Genomic DNA, 23,287 nt, shown 5'->3' with positions numbered 1-23,287 from the left:
GGGAAAGGAGACAAATCAAATTTTAGCAATTTACGCGTTCGATATAACATTTCCTAAATTTCTGCACAATTTTACTGATATAATGCAAAATAAAAATTCCATTCTATTTATTATAGAAACAATAAGAAAAAGAAATAAAGGTTTTTAATACTGATTTCCGTTATTTAATTTTACTTGTAAGTTACCTCTTTTGTTTAAAGTGCTGTACAGTAAAAAACTATTAAAAATGTTACAAATATGCAAATACGATATTAAAATGTAACTGCCAACTCATTTAAATAATTTGTTATTTACCAATATTTACGCGAAAATTAACAAAACCATCTTTTTCCAGATCTCAAGAGAGTTTAAATCCTGGTCTGAGGTTAGAAACTCTGTCTGAAATATCTTCAAGTGTTAGCGTTTCGCTTCATTATCTTCAGTTTATTTTTTACTCTCAAATCACTATGCAAGCAATCAAACCTATTTTATGCAAGAAAAGTCGAAGACACACTCGGTTTCAGGGCTAAGTTAACTATAATATCATCAAAGGCGACATAAAAGCCTTATTCTTTATTTTACTTTTCTACTGAATATCGAAATTCATTCTAAACCTACTAGCTTAACTGCTTTATTAACTTTATTGCAGATGAGGTTGCTTAAGGAAAGTTTAAAAACGAAACTGCTGTCTTTCTTTTATTATTTATATTTACAGCATTTCGGATAGCCCGAATCTTTTTTGAAAATGAATAATTTTATTTTAGGTGAGTTTTTGACAAAATATAGAAGTGATATAGAGAAAACACTTACTAGTTACTCCTCTGAGCTGCTGTCCACAGTATCTACTTCCACCTATTTCTAAGTAGTCTCTGGTACAAGGTAATCCGGGAGAAGGTGGCTCCAAAAAGAAATCCAGAAATGTAAGTTCGACATTGCAGTAACCAGGTTGTAAATGGAATGCATATCTGCATACCACACCTGCCGGATACGGAGAGGGAAAGTTTGGACTGCTGATTGAGGAACGAATCTCTGTGAAGTGTCTGTTGCAAGAACTACCTGCTGAAAGGTAAGGTTAAAATAACTTCAGTAATTCATTACTTTACTATTGAAGATTTAAACTTTTGTGCACAAGGTACTGTATCTTAAACTGAAACTCCTTTTAAAGTACCATAGTTTTTTACCCAAAATCTTCATCTTCCTGTTTTGGTGTAAAAAGCGCTTTGACTTGGGCTTTCTTTTCCCTTTTCTTTCGAATATGTATGCCATCCGAGTAGATGATAAACATCTTTGCACTATAGCATATGGCTTATATTATGGTAAAAGATATTTATGTAATCCCCACTACCCTACGGTCTAATATTTCCTAAGATTAAGATCATTCATTTATCATCAATGCAAATGGCAAACTGCCTAGCTTTCAGATGTGTTGCTATTCGATGTCCCATAAGGCCTTTAATTCACTTTTTAAATTAAAACAGTGCATTGCGTTATAGCTATAGCGGCTACTGTGCGTCCATGTCAGTTGACTGGATGGTCTCTTCAGTTTTTGGTGTGTCGACAGCCTTCTGAGTCAGGCCTCCGAGTATGCTATTTCTTTTTCATCCACTGATCCCACAGTAAAATTAGAACGGTTTAAGAGGTGGTCCATTTGCCGAGCTGACTACCTGCCATCCATCATCCTGATGTTTCTTCCCCTCTCAAACTCTGATCTCCTGATCATATTAATATTCTCCCGATTAAATTATCTTCGATGGCAGTGTAACGGCATCCATAATGAAAAGGCACCTCTCTGCAACAGGTAAATATAGGGAAAATGCTTTTGCGTACCCATTTTATGCATTATGGAGACTGAAGTTCAACGAAGTTGTTGATATTACTCGTTAGACTTAACAGGAAATGGAACCTAATTTTCCATACACGTATTTAAAGTGTATTTTTAAAATTTCCTTTGTGCTGTCTGTGGTTAAATGCCCAAGACGTAGGAGCAAGTATTGGAGATTTAGCATTTAACCGAAAAAAATGTATTTAGTAGTAACCTTTACAAAAATGCTGCTTAGAAAGTGACAAATGAAATTCGCTTCGTATTAAGTAAAAACATATTACAATTAATAATCCAGGTTAATTAAAAATATGGTATTTGAAATCTGATGTACTCATTAGAATGCCGAAATTGTATCCCTACGCACATTTTATCTTTTACTGTAAATCTCAAAAGCGCTCAAAAGCATTAAATTTTACACTAGTATGCTACCATTCAGAAGTAATTATAGTGCTGAATAATTACACTATTGAACCCTACAATTACAAAATTAGATGCTATTTTTACTTGAAACTCCTTTTTATAAGACAAAATCATCTATCCAAACATTTAAAGAGTATATTAAAATTATTATTTTTATATCTTAATATTTATATTTAAAAAAATGCATTTTTATTCAGTTTTTTAATCAAAATATGATACTTGAGCCATTTAATTATTTTGTTTGTAGAATACTTTCGCATATTTAGACTAAACTTGTAAAGTCCTTTTATATGCAAAACTCTTTCATTATATTATTGTTATTATTATTAAAAATAACTTTAAAAACTGTTATTTGTGAAAGTCTTCTTATACGTACAATGGTCTTATGTTCGGGGTAGTATAAGATAATTCATTAGTGACAAAATTGATTACTAAATTTTTCCTTACCAAAGCTATAAAAATAATTCAAAACGTGAATTCTATAAAGGTTCCAAAATGTTGTAAAAGTCATTAATTTTATTTAAAACAGTTATGTGTCTTTTGGAATACTTAAAAATCATATCCCTTTATAGTCAATAAAATATTTAAAAACCTTGTTTAGTATGAATTCTATTTTGCCAAACATTCTGCCGAGTAATCCTAAAACTCCTTGTTTGAATTGTCAAACTGTAAACATCATAATAATTCATTCTTATGCGTCGATGTTTTCGTTTCTAAATTCTGTTTTTATTTTATGCACCAATGCTCCTATTTCATCCGGATGACAGCCCTTTTGCATGCTAATGGCATAATTTATCCTTCTAAATTTCATTTTTCAATAAGTATGAAATATATACTGTAATTTCATGCTTTCCGAGAAGAAATAAATTCTGAAATTTGAAAAGAGATGATATTTGTTAAAAAAAAAAAAAAAGGTCAAACATTGATAATAAAGTTGGATGCAAAACTCCCGGTACTTAACTCTTGATGTACAAACGAAGTATCCATATGATTCATTCGAGACTTTTCCACATATATATACTTTTTTTTTTTCAAAACTTACCGACGCCAGACTCAGATGGCGCAGTCGAGGTCCCGCTGTTGCTGGATCCGGCAGCTGGGGGTGTGGGAGAATCAATAGGGGGAGGGAAACCTCCTGGACACTCTATTTGTTGAATAGTGGCTGAAAATCCGGCTCCTTGTATTTCTGCATCGCTGTGAAAAAGGAAAACTTTCTCTGAAGTATCAAACCGGAGGATTCCTAAATAGAATGATAAACATTGTTGCGAATCGATTAGAAAAATCACTGGATCACGATAAAGCACATAAAAAGAAATTCATTGTGCTTGTAAAGGATTACAGATTAATTCAGATTATCTTACATATCCCTGAATTAAAAAATATAGATAATACAGTAGAAGTATTGGATAATATTCATTGAATGCCTGGTATTTTGCAGCTTTGAGTGATAAGTTAGAAATTTGTTACCTAATTGCAATTCTTCATCCTTTGCAAATAAATCAAATATTTTAGCAATATTGCCCATATTTATGATTTTTTAATATTTGAAATAAAAATAATTCCAGAAAGTAAGCTTTTGCCTGAATAGAAAATTCATGTATTCGGAAGCGGAAAAAATTACGAATTTGAGAATAGTTTTATCGATTTTTTGTGTCAAACATATTTTTAGAAGCTCTAGCAATCGGCGATTCGAGGCATATTAAAAATTTTAGAACTTCCATTTCTTTCGCCTTTAAGTTAAAACGTTACTATGAGTGCTAGTGACTCCAAACAGTTTTATTTGATTCTTTTTGCGAAATCCATACCCTAGAATTTATTTTCCAAAATATTTTTATATTTTCACCTGCAGTTGAAAAGAAAATACCGATACTCAGAACTTTCCGGTTATGTAAGCATTCACTTTTGGTCCTTTCCTCTAAAATCGAATTCAAGCAGTAAGTTTCAAATTTTTATATCATGATGTCAAGTTACAGTTAGAATGTTTACTTGCTCTAATTTAAAGAAAAGCAGTTGGAAAACCTGAGTGCAGAAATTGAAGGTTTTGAATTCTCCGATTACATATTTTGAATTCTCCGATTACGTAAAATTCAGTTAAAAAGGAAGTGATGTCTGAAAATTTAAATTTCACATCCCAGTTTAACATATGGCACAAATTAAATACTTACGATAGTTCTACTAATCTGAGATGTAACTTCAATGGAATTAAAGATACTCAACGTAAAATCATATACTTAAAAACAGTCGTTCAAAATAACAAAGCCCAAGGATAGAATAAAAAAAAATTCTGTGAGATTATGCCATCTCAAATTAACGCCACAGACGTTTAGGCATTTATTTAACAAAGAAAAAAACTTAATTATTCAAGACATAGCTGTAGCTGCCCAACCGGGATAGTGGTTAATGATGCTGACTACCATACCTTTCAAATCCCAGAGAAGGCAAGAATTTTTGTAAATATATAGTGTCTGTACGGCATCGGGGCACACTTAAATATGCGGTGAGCCGAAAGTCCTCTCGAGAGATTCATGGAAGGGAAAGAGAGGAGGACTCTCGAATCCCCCTTCCCCGAGGTACTCTCCATCAAAATTTGGAACGGAATCAAGCAAAGTCATACTGCCACCTATAAGACGCTCAAGGCTGTCGCTAACGGCAGATGCAATCTTGCACCCCTTGCCACGATGAATCTCGTGAGGTTGTTCTGATGTTACTGTCAGACAAGTGAGATGCATCACCACCAACAGATATAGCTGTGCTTCGTTTTTTTCTCTCTTCATCACTGTTACAAAATGCTTATAATTAAAACTGTTTATACAAGTCATGTAGACACAATATTTGTTTTGCCAGAATACGAAATTAATAATACCTTCTTCGAAGAGTAAAAACATTCATTAAAATATTTAAATTTTCATTAAAACATTTATAACATTTATTATTTCGTATTTCATTTTAAAATAAAACACTGGAGGTTTTTTAACCGAGGTACATAATAGTATACGGTGTTAGATATATGCTTATTGATAACAATAACACTGCAAATGTTAGTGAAAATTATTAACTAGGTATATTATAATGAAGTGCATTTCAAATAATATAAATTAACAGTGCTGTAAAAAAGTAATAAAGCAAGCAGTTCTGTACCAGGTACGTAACATATGGAGGTAGAAATATTTTTTTTAATTACAGTAAATCTAGAAGTATTCATAAAACGTTTTATTTGGCTATTATAGGCCAAATTGTTTAAAATTATACCGATTAAGTTGTAGAGACATCAGGATTTTTTAAAAACCAGAGAGATGAAACGTTATCAACCTCCTTCGCCGGGAATCGAACCACGGACCTCTGGAATACCGTCCCAGCGTGCAGAACCACTACACCACGAAGGCACGCTAGGAAAGCGGGAGAAATACCTTACATACTCCCCCCTTTTAAAGGGTGACTGGGGTTTTTAGGGAACCCCAATCGCTAAATCCTGAGTGTGGAGAGTCATCATCACAACCCTTTTAGTTCGGGCGCCACTGTAGAGACATTTGATCATTTTTGGAAGCAGAAGAGATGAAAAATTAACAACGCCTTCTCCGGGAATCGAACCTCGGACATCTAAGATACCTGCTCAGTGTGCTGACCACTACACCACGAAGGCACGCTAGGAAGGTGTGAAAAATACCTTATATACTCCTCCATTTAAAGGGCGACTGGGGTTTTTAGCGGACCCAATCGCCAAACCCTGGTTCGGAAGAAATCATCATCCACCACCCTTTTAGTTCGAGCGCCACTGCAGAGACATTAGGTATTTTTGGAAGAAGGCAAGATGAAAAATGAGCAAACGCCTTCGCCGGGAATCGAACCATGGACCTCTGGAACACCGTCCCAGCGTGCAAAACAATTACACCACGAAAGCACGCAAGGAAAGCGGTATAAATACATTACAAAGTAAAAAGCTAATTATTCTGTTTCTAAGTCAGCAATATATAAAATTAGAAATTATTTCATTCATTATAACAACACTTCCAATGTTCCTAAAATGGTCAGATGGTTATATTACATATTAAATTAAATTTAAAATATATCAATTTATTATGTTATAAAAATTAAATTAAGATTTAAAGTCAATAAGTTAAGCGTTTAGTACTATTAAACCGCTTAGCTTATTAAGCAACTACAGATTCATTAAACTTGGAACATAAATTAAACAGCTTATCTTTGCAGATTGGCAATACTTTGGGAAGTATTTTTTCAAAGGCCAAAATTAAATTGTGTTTCGCGCAATACTAAAATTTGTCAAGCTTTGCGTATGACAAATGCATGGTAAAGGAATGTAATACAACGTGTTGAAAGTAACGGTTCAACAGTTTTTGAAAGCCTACGCGTAAGACATTTATAACGTTTTACACATTAATAAATGCACAACTCACTTACATTAGCATTTAAATCTTGCATCCTGTTAAACACTATAGCTTTGGATCTACTTATGACAGGGGAGGTGAAACTTCTTAACAATAAAAGCCATATGATAAAATTAAAAAAATTGCAAGAGTTACAACTACATTGAAAAGCCGCACTTCCATATTTACGTCATTTTAAAAGTAGTGAAATTGTTTTTGAATGGAAAGAAACGTTTAAAATAAATTAATGAAACTTTCTCGTGTTTTGTGAAATTAATATGATTATATATAATTTCTTATTTCTCTTCCTCTATATTTAGGAATGTTATCTCTTACTATATCCAAAACTAAAACTTGTGTTATACTTCAAGAAGGTCCAAGTGGCCACGTGTGTGTGGAACTGAAGCTGATCTTTTCAGATGATCTTTTACATGGTCAAAGGGGAAAACCTTTTCATTCTTATCCTACCGCAATTTGAATAAGCCGCCAATTTGCTTTCAATCTGTATGCAGTGTGCTCGTCGCATCAGGTAAAATTGCATCCTTTAGCGTTAAATTTGGAACAACGTATTATAACGTTTTAGGCGTTATTATGGAAAACTAAAAGTGCTTAACTGTGTTTTTATCCAGAACGTTGTTTACAGTGAAGTTGTAGGGTCTACTTGTCTAACTAAGTGCCAACTGTACAGGAGAAGGGTTAAAAGTACCCTTTATTAACTCATTAATATTTGCAATTTGTCAGCTCGACGCTAAACGTACTACGCCTTCCTTGGGTGGTAACTGAAATCACAGAACTAAACAAAAAATTCGAAGATATGCACAAGTAGCAGAACTAAGCTACAGGGCTCAGATATTCCTGTTTCTTAAGACCGCGTCGAAACTATGCACAAGTAGCAGAACTGAGCTACAGGGCTCAGATATTCCTGTTTCTTAAGACCGCGTCGAAACTATTGGCAGCAAGTAAATGCAGTTATGCCGCGTACACCAATAATAACTCCGGGGATACAAGCTCACGCCACGGAGGTGACGGCAATAGCCTAACTCTCTCTAACTTTCCTACTGAACCTCGATTTTTAAACTCTTTCTTCACAAATTAGAATTTGAATTCCTTCACGTGAGCTACCAAATTTAAATATTCTGGCATTGACAATTAGGAGAATGAAGGCTTAGAGGAAAGTTTAAAATTAAACTTGTTGGTTAAAATAAATATAAATCCCTACAAAGTTTTGGGTTAATTTTATGAGTTGATGTTTTTGTTACCTTTACTGCTCATTGTTGCGAAAAGTTTGAGTTATGTTGTAAAATGAAATAATAAAACAACTGACCCACCTTCGTTTAATCTGTATTTAATATTATGTTTATTATTCAATTTTGTTTAATCATCATTTAATTTTGTCACCATGTCTCAAAATGTACATACAACTTTGAAGTTGAATTTATTTTTTACTTTTAAATTCCTCAAAATAGCACCTTTCTCATTGCAAAAAAAAATAAATAAATTTAAAACGAATACAGTGTAATGCATTATCTGTAAAATACCTCAATACATATTCAAGAGTAAAAGCATGCAGCTTTAGGAAATTTTAATCAAATATCGCAACATTTGTCCACCAGATTGCAACATTTTGTACCTCAAAAACAAAAGATATTAAAAATAGCAATTCAAGATCAGATTTCCTGTCATCCAACCATAATATTTTCAAATTTTCGAACAATGTGCAATACATCAAATAAATTGTGTGTAAAAACTATATCGCGTAATAACATAGGTGACTGAAAATCAGATTAGAATATCTATCAAGCTAGAACAACACTAATGAAAAATTGAGCTGTCCCATCTCGAACAAGGTTTTCAGAATCTCAAGATATTGAACACCAATACTGCATTTACAGTCTCCTTAAACAATGGCATTATGGGACAGATCTGGGACAATAATGATGGATTATTAACTTCATGCATCATCTCTTCTTCGACATCAGCTCACGACATCTGAGATGAGCTACTGGAGCCATCCACCCGAGAAGGCAAGTATGCTTAGGAACTCATTGTTCACTTTTGATTTATTTTATCCGAAAGGCATTTAAACAAGAAAAGTATCGAAATTTGTAAAACATGAGCATATTTACTCATCTTTCATTTCTTCTGCCATATCTAAATCATATTTGTATTCATAAGCTTATATAAGGTGACAAACGTTTTATCTGAATTAAGCTGAAAAGAAAATTAAGAGCTGAATCTGATCATGTAGTTTATAACACATGAAGAAAAAGGGTAGATAGTGCAGATAAAGGTGTAGAATCATTAGACTATACCGACGCAAGAATGCAAAAAATATGCAGTGCTGTTGCCGGGATTCGAACCCCGGTCATTCCGAACACGCATCGAGTATGCTTCCAGTTACGCCACGAACGCATACAGAAAGGAGAGAGAAAATACTTTATATACTCCCCCTTTTAAAGGCCGCTTGGGGATTAGGGGATACAGTCGCCAAATCCTGGTGCTGACGTATTATCGTCAACCACTTTTTCGTTCGGACGCAACTTGTAGACTCATTAGGTTATATCGATGCAGGAACTTGAAAATTGTGCAATGTACTAAATACCCGTCGAGCGTGCTTCCATTTACACCATGAAGGCATGCGCAAAGAAGAGAGAAAATACCTTAAAGGGAAAGGAAAAATATTATAAAGACGGATTTTGTATTATTCTGGGGGCATTTTTTAGCATTTAAGGGATCGGATTCAATGAATTCGGTTTTGAAACAGCAGTTATCTCGCAATAGTAGCGAACATACGTTAATTTTCTTAATTACAACTCAAACATGTTCGATAGCAATCCGTTGATTGAATTTTTTGGTGTAATATGATCAAAACTTCTGCTATATAAAGGCATCTTCAGTGGACTAGAATATTCAGTTAGTAAAACAAAGATATTTTTAGTGATATATTTCCTTATTCATATATTTTTTTGTCCAATCAAAACTCCATACATGATTCTTACTGCTTCACTCTGTGCTTTATTTTGTAATTCATGATATATCATACTGGAGAGTAAAATTATAGATGGTTTAAAGTAACTTCTTCTCAAATTTTTGAAGCGTTTGTGGCCTTACCAATCAAAGCTATAAAATGTTCCTGCTTTACATTAATTAGGCTGTAATAACAGAGTAAATCACTTAACTGGACGTCTATTTTGATTCAATGGCGCAGTTACAGGACGACGGATTAGTTAAAACATGCGACTCCGCTGCTGATTACTTCTTCTGTTTCTAGATCATTCGTTATATAATTTTCAAATAAGATTTTAAACTGTATTAGTAAATTTTGAATTGGGAATAAATAGGAAACAAATAAATTTTTAATTGAATTTTAATATGCATTTTGTACATTCAAAAATGCGTTCTGGTTTATTACGTTTTATTTAAAAATTCAAGATTTGTGATCTTATAATCCAGTAATCTGAAATGAAGGTTAAGTAAACTTTTACACATACTAGTTGCAGTGTAAAAGAATAATTATTGTAATCATCTTGATCAAATAAGGTGATCGTTAAATTGAAGAATAATATTAGATAAGTATTTGAAATTGATATAATAGGGAAAAGTAAATAAAAACTTTTAAAAGACGTTGCAAAAAGAGCATTTTACGGTCAAATTGCCTATCATGGCAATTGCAATCTTCTTTAATTTCCTACTGACATAGATCTCATCAAATAAATGAAGTTTAGAAAGAAATCAGGTAATAACATAGGTAACTGGAAACTAGATTAGAGTATCATTCTAGTTACAACAATACTGATGTAAAACTGAGACGTTTGATCTGGCAACAAGGACTTCAAACAGCCTTCGTCACAATAAGGACACTATGACTGCACTTGCAGAGTTCCAAACAATAGTACTACGGAACAGATCTCGGACAATAAATGATGTATTATTAATTTCATACATGATCAAGCTTGACCATAACATAGGTTGCATTAGATACATCATTAATTTATCGTTTAAAAGGAAGTCCTGAATAAATCAAATTATAGAATTAAGCCTACCATCAATAGCCACAGCCTATGTCAATAGCGTCAGCTCTTCAGGTTTCTCATTCGCTGTTTGCATGCTTACTGAAGCACCATGCGGCCAGTTTTCCAATTGTAGTCACAGCAGGAAAGGCCTTTCTATACACTCCGTTTGGAAATCTCCGGACTTCTGATTACAGTGCAGCATGATTTTATTGCATGGTGTTTAAAAAAACGCAGTAGCATGGCTATTACCCTCTCAGCATTATAGATGTCGTTGTCAGCGTCAACTCTTTCTGGGAAGAATGAGCAAGAATGTGCTTTTTTTTATCTCATAAAGCAACTGTGACTAGTGTTTCGTTTCTAGACATGCTGTTAAGTCACATGCTATCGAAACTAAACAATAATGGTGGCGATTATATTTATAACTGGAAGACCTACACACTTTCATAGAAATATGCAAATGTTTCATATTTATGTACTTTTCCAACGCTGGATAAGACGTGATGGAAACAAGGACCTTCAACTTGGTCACTCCGTTAACTCAAAACTTCTGCTATATGAAGGCATCTTCAGTGGAATAGCGTATTTAGTTAGTAAAACAACGATATTTTAGTAATATATTTTATTATTCACACATTTTGGAATTCAATCAAAACTCCACCACATGTTGAGATACTCCATTTGATTTCTTTCTCCATACATCATGCTATTTCTTTCTTTGAGAGTTTGTTGAAGACAACATTTATATATTACCATTGGCCATGTGTGAAATTTTGCGCATGCAGTGTAGGCCAGTGATGCGAACATGATGAACCGAAGTCTGAATGAATTTGATTACCGCATGGATATGTATCGTATGACCCAAAATACATTCATTGAAGAGATTAAAAACTTTGCTGATACATACGTCATTACATTATCAGCAGCAGCAACTGATGATGATATGACGTACTCACACAGAGGGAGAAATAATTAATTTTGTTAGCTTAAGAAACTGCATAAATCTTTTACCTCGTATTTTTCAGCTCAAAATTATGTTTCTTTTTCTGTGATGACCTTTTAATATAATTTGTTTTCCACAAAGATTCTGTTTCCTTATACTTCCCTTAACATTCTTAGAAAATTTCATCAAATATGTGTTATAGTAATTAGAGTAGTATTGGTACTTTAATGAACGTTTTAAAATTAAAATTAGTCTTTTAAACATAAACAAATTCGAATTTTTTTTTAATCTGAAAGATTTCATTCTGAAACACAAACATCCATTCATCAGGACGACAATGGACGTACTAATCTAAACATTTTATTTCTAAATAAAGCATTTATTGAAACCATTTTTATTTAGACAACAATGTAACTGCATAATGCAAAAAAAATACATATGTAGATTGATTAAAAATTATCACCGCAATTTCATAGGATACAAAATATGCATAAAAAGGGTTTTTTGTATACTTCAAGGTAGCATTTATGATACTACAACCTCATTTAATGTCACAGATTTCAACTTACTTGTTGTATTACGTGGTAGACTTCCGCATAGCCTTTCTCCATCAAGAATCAAATAGTCTCTACTGCATGCAATGCTTGGCTCCAAATCAAATGACCGAAACTGTATTCTTAATTGGCATACCGATGATGATACTTTCCGGATTAGATACCTAAAACAAAAATGTTTTATTCGCAATGGTGGTGATTTCGTATAATACAAAAAGTATTCCAGTTCACTTCTGCAACTTAAGTCGCACTGAGCCATTCTTTTCAAAACTGTAAACTTTTATCCATTATTCAAGAACGCTGCAAGTTTAGTCAAGATCATAGCTTCCATGCAAAAGAGAAATTTTCACTAGTTATCTTCTAGTTCCCTGTGCAAATGCTTAATTGTTTTTGAATGTTTTTTTAACTTGTTTAAAATGCCAGTTTATAAAAGTAACACTACTTTGAATGCTAAAATGGCATAAAGAAGAGTTCTTCAAATTTATAAAGCAAAACTTTGCTGTCGCTTAAGTCACATCATCAAAGGCATAAAACCTTCAAATAGTAAAAAATGTGTTATTTTTACGCTCCAAAATACGAACAAAAATTTGGACAAAAAATAAGGTTAGATGTTTTTCTGGCAGATCAGTTTCATAATTGAAAATTTTTATGCCAAATCTTTTGCGTGAACATTTTTTAAAACTTTTTATGCAAAACATTTGGGCAAGATTGTATTATGCTTATTACAAAGGGTTCCAGTGTTTCACCGAGTGTTCGGCTTCATAAATCTAAACATTTTTAATGGGAAAAGATGATTTATAATTCCGAGTTAAATGTGGAAAGTGGAAAAGCGATTTGTGATAATGGATGAATTAAATAATTAAATAATTTCACTTTTAGGCATCTTAGCTTAATCTTCGAATGTTATTCCAATGGACTTCTGAGTGTTAGATCTGCTAAACCAAATAAATATAAGAGATAATCTCACAGTAATTTATATACATCAAAATGCTTGATATGTGTTTAAGATGAAATGCGAACAAAAAGAGGTACAGTTTAGGTTAAAAAGAGACATTACAGAATTACGGCTTTCCGGAACATGTGTATCGGGGACACAGTCCATGCCACTTATTCTACAACTGTATTTCTACTTTAAGAATTTAATGGCAAACGTAAATACGTAAATTTTAGTTTTATTACTGTTTTAATTACTTTTTTTAGTCTTTGAGTCGTTAGATTTTATCATATAACCTAAACTTTCAAACTTTTTCATGTTTTTCGTATTGTTTCTATTCTAGGACGGCGTTAAAAACTCTGTCCCATTTAATTGAAAATCTCACGGAATACACTGTATCCTTTAAAACATAGCATGAGTAACATTGCTCGACAATCACGATCATTGCGCCAAAGATGCGTTTTGAGAATTTTATTAATGCAGAGAACGATGTTGCCGCACGTTCTCCAGTAGGATCAGATGTACAAGCAGTTATGTCTTGAGACGCACGAAATGCCATCAGAAGAAATGGAGGAGGACAGTATCGTTCCACCCGTCCGCCAGGAAATGTTACGTGCCTTGGACACTGTACTGACCACTAGTTTTACGGAAGCCGTGAATACCGTAAAGTTGGTGATCTGTGAGTTCATTTTTTCAAGTTACAGTACAGTAATTAATGTAGTGATGTAGTGTTTTTTGTGACGACATACACAATATATTGTAGTACTTATGTAATTGTATATTGAAATGGTTAATGTGTAGAAAACATTATTCCAAAAATAACATTTAAGTCCCCAGTTAACACGAATATTTTTAACAAGAACTCTTGACTTCTCTTTTCCTTGAGATTCGTGTTAACAAGGGTTTACTGTATTTAGCACTCTAAAATAATGTAGGAAAAGAAATTATATACATTTATATTTATATTTATGACGTAATTGTAAAGTGTTTACCGCCGAACGTGTTAAAACCCATACGTTTCAATGGTAAATCACTGAATGTTTTGATAAACGAGGGGGTAGTGTCAACTGCATCAAATCATTTGAATGGAAGAAACCGGTCAGAGCCTCTTCTTATAATTCCTTGATCGGTGGTCAAACCCAAGTGATAACGAGTTATTTTCCACCAGATTTTACTTCAGACACAGCTGTAAACGCTATTAAGTTTCACGGAAAACCATCAGAATCGGAAGCCTGGCTTTTCCAGCTACTAGCTATGTTTACTAACCATTTGCACCACGACTACCCGTACAGGGGAATGTACTAAGAACAATAGCTGGGGATATTGTTTACGGGTATTACATTTCTAAATTTCTTTTTAATTAAAAATATAATAATGTTAAATTAAATGCTTAATACTGAGAAAAAATCTATTTAGTTATGATAAATACTGAAATGTGTCAAGAATAAATAATATACTTAAGACATATATATTATGAAAACGATTTAGATCATATTCAACTTGGATAATAGAAGCTATATAGTACTCTTTAAATTCATTCTTTTAGGAAAATAATCAGTTCTTTGAAGATTATTATTTGCCAAAAATTCATTTATTTTTATGCTGTACAAGTAAAATTATAAATAATAAAATAAGAATGCTTTTAGATGTTTGACTCACCTGCAATTTAGATTCGGTGAATAATTCAATGGATACAGTTCGCTGCGCAAGTCGAACGTGGATGCTTCGAATTCTCGATCGCAGGACGGAGCGTCTCCATTCAGTCGTCCGGATGTCGCACTTTCCGAGGCCTCGGCACAAGGGACTTGTCTGAGTGACAGCAAGAATCCGGGGAACGTGAGCCATGAATCGCTGCTGAAGAAGATTATTTTCTCAGGCACCCGGAAGTCTAGAGTTCCTAAATTTAAAATATGTAAATTAGAATAACATCTCCAATGTAAGCCATTGTTGTTTAAACTTGAATAAAACAGATCTGACTTCCTTTCATTACTCTATGTTTCACTGCCTTAACATAGAAGAATTCTTATAGAATACTTTACTTTTAACACTATTCCAATATTTATATTTAGATACTTTTTAAATGCTTATTTTGTATACATTTGTGAGTTTATATTTAAATGACTAGAATAGAATTCCAAATATGCGAACTAACTAGGAACCTATTTCGAAAATCAGAATAACTGGGTTGTCTTTTATTAAGAAATCAAATACATGTTTACTGTAAGAAGACTAAGCCAATTTTATTTTCTCCCATGTCATGTCGTATTTTATTTCAACAAAGCTTGTACATGTAAGAAAATATTACGTTATAAACTCAAGGGATACGATTACATATGGTACTGTCAAATGAAAAAAGGGCCTATTATATTCTGCCGAGATATGGAATGGCCAAACGTTTTTAAACATAGCCTTAACCTCGCTGGTCTGAACAGGTCTGAACATTGTGCAGCGAAGAATAATAAAGCGCAATTGCATTTTCTCCAGAAATGGATTCGCATACAACTGAACGCAAGTATACTTAATGAATGTGCCGCTTGAAAAATTGCTTCGTCTTTACACCTCTTCCGTAAATGAACAACAAGCCGTCGTATGATTTTTGGCCAAAACCAATCACATATTGATATTTATGTTTCATGAAAAACTGTACATAGCGGAAGGTTTCAAGATTTTGAATACTTCAGAATAGTAGAGAAACACACCTCAAAATGGAGGATAAATACGCAGGTTTTTTTTTTCTACTGAAACAAAACAGAAGGACTTGCGTTTGGTTGCCCGCGACATTGGTAGAGTTGAAACTTCATTTCCAAACAGCAGACTCATGAGTCATATCTGTCAATTAACTGGAGCGAACCAGGATTAAACACCCTACTGTTGTAGATAGTTATTCCTCGCTAAGAAACATTATATACCTGTTTCTCTCCTGTAAAATAAGATAAAGCTGAGGCTTGTGAATTGCTATCCCATATCATCTCGATAAAAACTTTTAACGCTTCATCAGCTTTCCATCTGACCAAGCTAAATATTTTATTTCCTGGCACTCACAAACAATAAAAAATCCAACTTTCACCAGAAACCTGTTAGGAAGCAACTGAGAGAAGATATGAGGGTTATTGTTGTGAGAAGAAATTGAATAGAGAAGTCATGGATGAAACATCACAGCGTTTATTTTATTTATAGAGAATGAGAATTTATAACAGCTTACTCTAGAAGTAAGCAAAGAAAAAGAGGCATTTTCCTTATCTACTAAATGTAATTATTATTCCAAAAATTCTTGCAAGCTATATATTTGCCAAGCCCTGTAAATTTGTCTACATCTCATATATATTTTACTAAACAGTTGAGATTTTGTTGTACATTATGAAAATTTGCTCTACATTATTGTAAGTTTATACCCAAAAATGATTTTTCCATAGGGTAGAGACTCGGTATGTTTAAAGCTATGAAGATCAGATACATTTTAATGTAAAATATATATATATACCTGAGGAGCACTTTAAAGTATGATATTTATTTAACATATGAGATTAAAATTTTCTTGCATATATACTCATTTCTCATTTAGTACTAAGTACGAAGTTGTTCAAAAATTTTAAATGAAATTAAGAATTTTATTTAGAAATGAAATATGTGTAATGTTTAGTCAGGATTTCTATCTAGAGGACTGAATCATCAGTTTAAACAAAGGGTGGAATCCAAAATTGTGTTAGGGAGAAAACCAAAATGTGTCTTAACTCTCTCTCTCTCTTGCAATATAGTATATTCTTCATTCTAATGGAGCTTATTTTAAATCTTAAATTTGTTTTGATTTGTTCTTCAACAGATATGTTTATCAAAATAAATATTTATAAAAGTTAAGCAAATGTTTAATTTTTTATGTCATTTTCTTTTTTTAAAATGGCGAGGTAGTTTTTACATTGGTATTAATTTTTTCTGAACTTTTTCATGCAAGTATAATTTTACTTAGCATAATAATCTACTTAATTCCTTAACAGTTTAGCTTTTGTGTTAATTTCTTATTCAATTCATAAACAGTACTTAAGTACAGTTACGAAGACAATAAAACTGTCAATACTCCCTTTGAAAATTTATTTCATTTTTGCTATCTTGCGTTTGAAAATTAAAAATTAAAAATCGGTCTTTATCAAACAGCAAACTTAAACTACACTGCACACGTCAAAAGCAGGTTTACCTTATTTCTTTATTTCCCTTAAAAGCGAAATCTTTCTGCCATTTTTACTAACATTTTAGCTGATATTGTCATCTTAATATTCCCTCAGTTTCTTAAAAACTACTATTTTAAGTAGCGATAATTTAAGGAAATATTCAGTACCTTCTCAACACACTAAAAAATCCTCATATTAAAAGCTTAAGTAATTATTTTAGTGCTGCAAGAATTCATTGGAATCTTATGTTCAGAAGTTTAACAAAACATCACTTATCTTAAGGTTACAAACCTGTCAAGACCATAGTCTCTCGTTAATGATCATCTTTGCGGTTCGGTGATTTTCATGCCGATTTAACATAATCCTTACATTAACATCCATTTAACATAATTTTTCGAGAGAAAAAATAATAAGGCAGACTACAGGAATATGCTGATCTGCAATTTATACTCCTACATTCATGCTCTTCTTTTTCATTGTGTTTAACGGTTTTCGTTACTTGCTAGTTCTGTGCTTTATTTCCATCTAATAGTAAATAAACATACATTAACCTTTTTTTATGGATTAAACTTTAAATAATTTGGCATATTTTAGTAAACAAGATGTAAAATTTGATTTTCACATATGCCGGGTAGGAAAAAGGAGTTCTATTTAATAAATTTTTCTCTTTGTTATCTAAGGTTATTTAAAACCATTTTTTCTATAACATTAAAAGTGAGCTTAAACCAGTTTCGCCTGTGCTTTCGTATTCATAAAGTCAGAAATAAATTAGAAAGTTGCATGTGTAGCTATTGCTAGTTGCACGTTACTTAAGCACTAGTTATATACGATTTTCGAAAATATTAACTAATGATATCTTGAGCAATTTTAATCGTATAAAAAAGAAAAGGTCTTTTTTAAAAGTGCGGCAGAGCTATTTGCTCTACAAAATTATTATTCTTTTATTGCCATTTTCTTTAGGTGTCCACATAAAAATTTAAGAAACGTTTATTTTTTCCTACAAGGTGTCATTATCTAAAATTATTGTATTTTGAATACTTGATTGATTTTCTTAAGTGGAGCCATGCGTCTAAGACCGATCATTCAAGTTTTACTGAATAAATTGCTTTTCATTCAAAATTGAATTAGCGAAAATCCTTAATTACAATGAGTTCTTTAGTGCTCTGCATTGGTTCTTGATCCCTTCAATTCACGGAAATATTTGGCCTAACTTAAATTGCCTGCTTGGCATCGCCTTATTACTTGAGTGAGTAAAGGACGAAACACCTTCGTATTTATTTCTTAATTATTGTTCATTGAACGGGAGTTGGTTTGTTCCCCTTGAAAAGTCAACTAATTTCCGATCAATGACAATGATTACTTGCTTTTAATTTAATTTCTTGCTTTTAATTTAATTTCTTTTTACAAATGAAATTTTGTTATTCATGATTTAATTCAAGTCCCCGTTAAACATTTTTAACAATTTACATTCAAGTTACTTTAAAGCAATTTTCGGAATTAAACTTACTAACTATGGATTCACTCTTTTTAGATAATTCTACAAAATTAATCTTAAGAGATAATATAATCAATATTTCTTTAGTGCATATATTATTATTAACTTACTTTGCAGCTATTGCGCAAGTAGTAGAATAACTCGATTTCGCCCTAAGTGAATTTAAGATTATATATATATATAACATCAGATCCTTTAATGAAATGAAATCTTTACATCGAAAATTATATTAAGGTTCTAATATCATGGACGTAATTTATTCAATACACTGGTGACGATGATAAGCAATTTATGTGATTTTCTCGCAGTTATGTTAATTTTTAAATGCATTTTGGTTACTGAAATTGTTAATAACAATACTGGAACAAGAAGCAAGATGTTGTGCTGTTTAGACACCGTTGTATATTATCCGCTTTACGCTGTAATTCGTGTAACCCACTAATCAGCATAACCACTACTCCAATTGATAGATAATACTAATTACTGCAATTGAGAAGATTACATCCATGATGTTAGTTACTTAATATAACTTTTGATGATAATGATTCATTTCGTAAAAGGTTGTGGCGTAATTCTACGCAAATTCTCCATCTCAAATTAAACCAAAGTAAGTTACACTTAACAAATATAGAGTTTTAAAGATAAATGAAATGCTGACAAAAACTAGACATCGAAAACAGAGATTTTTATACCAAAATTATCTCTAAGTTTTCAACTGACATTCTAAACCACATCAGGCAAAAATGTTAATTCCGTTATCTTTTAATATTTAATAAAGTAAATGCACTGATTACAAAAGAAGGATTTGACATACTTTATAAAACAAGACAAATAAATTCAGTCTGTGAAACCAAATATTAGATATAAAGCCAAGTGGGAGGGACAGAACAAGAGACACTTTACAATTTAGTTTATTTTCGTCTATATCTGGTATAAATGTCAGTAATAAACCTAATGCACTACTACGTATATTCTTTTGTTGTATTTTAACTGCCATGTTTTAGCATATTCTTTCATTTTCCTTCTTCAAATAAAATAAATTTCTCTGAAATATTCGTACCATTGAGTAACAAATTTCCGAAGGCAATTACTTACGCACTTCTAAATATGGAATAAAATTACCATATCAGAAAGACAAATATCGTTGCATTCATTTTCATTTCGCATTTCGTATCAAACTATGCACTTAATTTATTTTTTCTTAATATTATTACAGAATACGTAGCAAAAACATGCACTATAAATTAAATATAAGTCTCTGAATAAAGTATTGGTTAATTTTTATTATTATATGTGTGCCAGTGAGTAAAAATAAAGAATGGCTTAAGAAATTACCCATTCAAAACTCTGCTATGCTTGAAAAACAATTATGTTAAGTAAAAAAATACCGAAGAAGAAATCGTGAGCCTGCAGCTTTGTTAGCGCACGGCGTTGCGTCAATAAGAAAAATATGAGGAATGGGTATGAATGAGAATAAAGATTTGAGTGTTTAATTTAGTTGTAATATGTAAACTTAGGAATTAGAAAAGCGTTTTGATATTTTTAAATACGTTTTAAATACATAATTTATACCAGGCCTGGGCAAACTAATGCCAGTTAAATTTTTACGTAGACTGCTAGCAATAATCATATTCTTACATCTTACTTTTTTTCTGCATTTTGTTGCCTACTCAAGTAAAATAAAACTTAATTTATAATACATTCTAGATTGCCAGCTTATGAACTATTTTATAACTTCTAGTTTTGTTCAAATTAGTGCAGAATTTCCCAGATAGCAGAGCATTCTTCATCAACAAAGTTTTATGATTTTCGAAAGATTGAAATAAATTCAGCAAGAGGTTGTAATTTATTTTAATAGAAACTGAGACTGCATCTAGTGAGCTACAATTTGAGTTTACCCATCTGTAGTATGATACTGATTTAAGAATAATGGCGTAGTCGTGAAGAAATCTTCGAATATGCCAACGCTCTTAATTCGTACAGACTCTACAGCTTAGCCTATTGACTGACGTGGAAGAATCAAGTCACATAAAATAAATGTTTTTCCGTGCCATGGCCGAGTATATACATCAGTAAACTGAAACATTTTAAACAAGAAACTTCGCTGTAAGTAAAAGGAGTTGGCAGGTTAGTTTCTTTAGACATTAAAGCCACTATTTGGGAGCCAGTATTTTATTACTAAGTCACACTGTAAGTAAAACATATGAATTATTTAATTCCGCTTGTTATGTTTATGTAAAATGTATTAAATATTTGTTAAGGAAATTTCTACTAATTTCTTTTTTTTACATCTATATGCATAGTTAGCCTCAAGCGTTAAAAAGGGGGGATAGTACGTAAGTTACGAGGCAGGGAGAAGAATTTGGGCAGTAAACATGTTATGGATTTGGCTGGCGAAATGCTAGATGTTGAATCAACCTATGTATATATGTAAACAAACATTTTGTTCACGAATTTCCGTTAAAATGTTTTATCCTCAAGCAATCCTGATGATCGTTTACAAGCAATTGTAAGAATCTCTATTACACAATTAACAATTGTATTTTAAGCAAACGTGATGAAAGATGTAAAAACAGCATCATCTGTATCATTAAGTTGTTAGTTGTTAGTTGTTAGCAATTTATTTAATTTATCTCAGAATTGAAATTTTTTATAGTAATAAATAATGCATAAAAATACTATTTTATTTACAGGCTCCACTTTTTTTTATTTCAAATGTGAACTTTCGGCCAAAATGTTTGCCCAAAGCTGATTTAGTCTACTGTTAACAATGATGAAGATTTGATGAATTAGAAAGTGATCAGTTCTAGTCGAACGTCTCCAAACTTAAAATTTCCACAAAACTTCATTTTAAGAATATGGCAGCTATTCTTGGCAATTGGAGATCGTACGGCAACAGTACGCACCATCCACCGTGTTCCCTCACCTTTGGGGGGCGGATTAAAATAATTTCTCCTCTCACACAAAGAAGGATGCAGAACCTTTGAAACTGAACGCAGACTGATCGTTAAATTTACCATCTGCTAGATGGGACTTTCAACACCAGATTATACCATGGGCAGAGATTTCAACAACGGGCCTCCTAATTAACGGGTCTATACACTCCGTAATCCTTACTCTCACAGACTACAGGAATGCCAGGTTCATGTGTTTTATACACGCAGAGCCGAGACTGCCGAAGTGCAGATCTCAGCCAGTACAGTAAACGATCCCCGGCGGGTTATCGTCGGGAAGATCAATTTCATTCAACAGCTACCATCACATCCTAAGATTAATAGCTGCTTATTGGCCAGACAAAATCGTTGTACAACTGCAAAGGCAACTGACATTTGATTTCAGAGTAGCATCTACTATGTGGATGAATAGGATTATTGTTTGCGAAAAACCGTATGAAACCGGTCTGTATGGAAGGCAATAAATGCGTTTTGCTTCTTCTTATTTCGTATCCGTTGTGGAAATTGCTGTCAAAAATATTTTCATTTTAGTTTTTGGAACAAAACTTAGTACATATAGTAAAAATTAGAGCGAAAATACATTTTATTCTAATATGAAGAAATCATTATAGTCCATCAATCAAACTGTTTTATTATTTTTAAAGCGGGTTTTTTTTTCATCACTTTCGTGTACTTACTTTCGTGTACTATAAGTGCTTGTTACTTATGAAACTTATGTTATGAAACTAAAAGCTTAGAAAATTTTGCCTTGTCTCTCTTTTTCACCTAACGCTTTGTCCATTAACATCCATTATCCTCTTATTTTCTCCGAAAATTGCAGACTTTAAAAATTGGTTATACTATAAAGGAATAATCTAAAGAATTTATAATAGAACTTACTAGATATGCCTTGAAATTTATCTCCACAAGCTCTCCAACCGGCGTCCATCTCTAAATAATCATTATAGCACCCAGGACTTCCATTCTGCAGCTTGAAGTCTAGGAAAGTGACTTTCAGTTGACAAATGTGTTCCCCCTCACGATGGATGGTGTATCGGCAACGCAGGTCGTTGCTGTAATCTCGCGGGTAATTTGGACTCGTGATCCGGGCTTCTCGGTCCCAAACATGAATATCACACGAACCGGGAGATCCTGGAATGGCAGGTGGTGAAACTGCACCACAGTCTAACTGTCGGACGTATAGGAAAAAGCCAGGTCTTGGATTGACTGAATCAGTTTTGAAGCGCAGAATCTTTTCGTAGGATAAGAATTCAGTGGATTCTGTAACACACACAAAAAAAATAGTATTCACGTACTGTTGCTAACTGCTGTAATATAGAAATAAACACATGTAAGACGAAAATAATTAATTAGGAGCAAACATTGATTGAATAGGGTGATAACTCGCAGCAGTCCTTTTGTAGGTTACATCTGTAAGATAACGGTGTGAACTTTGTGGTGAAAAAAATATGAAATAAAGAAGAAAGAGAAATAAAGAAACATATCTTCACGCATGTGACTTTGTTTCAACTGCTTGTTAAGAATCTGGCATGTAACTTAGAAAATTTTTTCTAATTTTTTTATTATGTATCTATAGTGAATCCGTAACTCAAGGACAGGAATATATTCGTAATATAACAATTTTGTGGTCT

General features: G+C 32.6%; 1 protein-coding gene across 2 annotated transcripts in view; it reads right to left on the bottom strand.

Moving 5' to 3' along the window:
* Positions 1–23,287, bottom strand: part of LOC118185169 (cubilin-like) — a 120,185-nt gene that overhangs the window by 26,534 nt on the left and 70,364 nt on the right. The window contains exons 8-12 of one of the 2 annotated variants that reach the window (XM_035354979.2): positions 22,536–22,916; positions 14,704–14,941; positions 12,126–12,274; positions 3,264–3,461; positions 790–1,035 (exon numbers count right to left, since the gene is read on the bottom strand). In XM_035354979.2, the coding sequence (XP_035210870.2) occupies positions 790–1,035; positions 3,264–3,461; positions 12,126–12,274; positions 14,704–14,941; positions 22,536–22,916 (1,212 nt within the window). Of the gene's footprint in view, positions 1–789; positions 1,039–3,263; positions 3,462–12,125; positions 12,275–14,703; positions 14,942–22,535; positions 22,917–23,287 lie in introns of both variants that reach the window. The other variant, XM_035354978.2, reaches the window with a different exon arrangement.

The sequence above is a fragment of the Stegodyphus dumicola genome, chromosome 8 (assembly GCF_044657685.1).
Source record: "Stegodyphus dumicola isolate Sdum_Otavi_A_Nest chromosome 8, ASM4465768v1".
Taxonomy (NCBI): Eukaryota; Metazoa; Arthropoda; class Arachnida; order Araneae; family Eresidae; genus Stegodyphus; species Stegodyphus dumicola.
The sequence above is the reverse complement of the archived record's forward strand: the minus strand, read 5'-3'. Positions and strand labels throughout refer to the sequence as shown.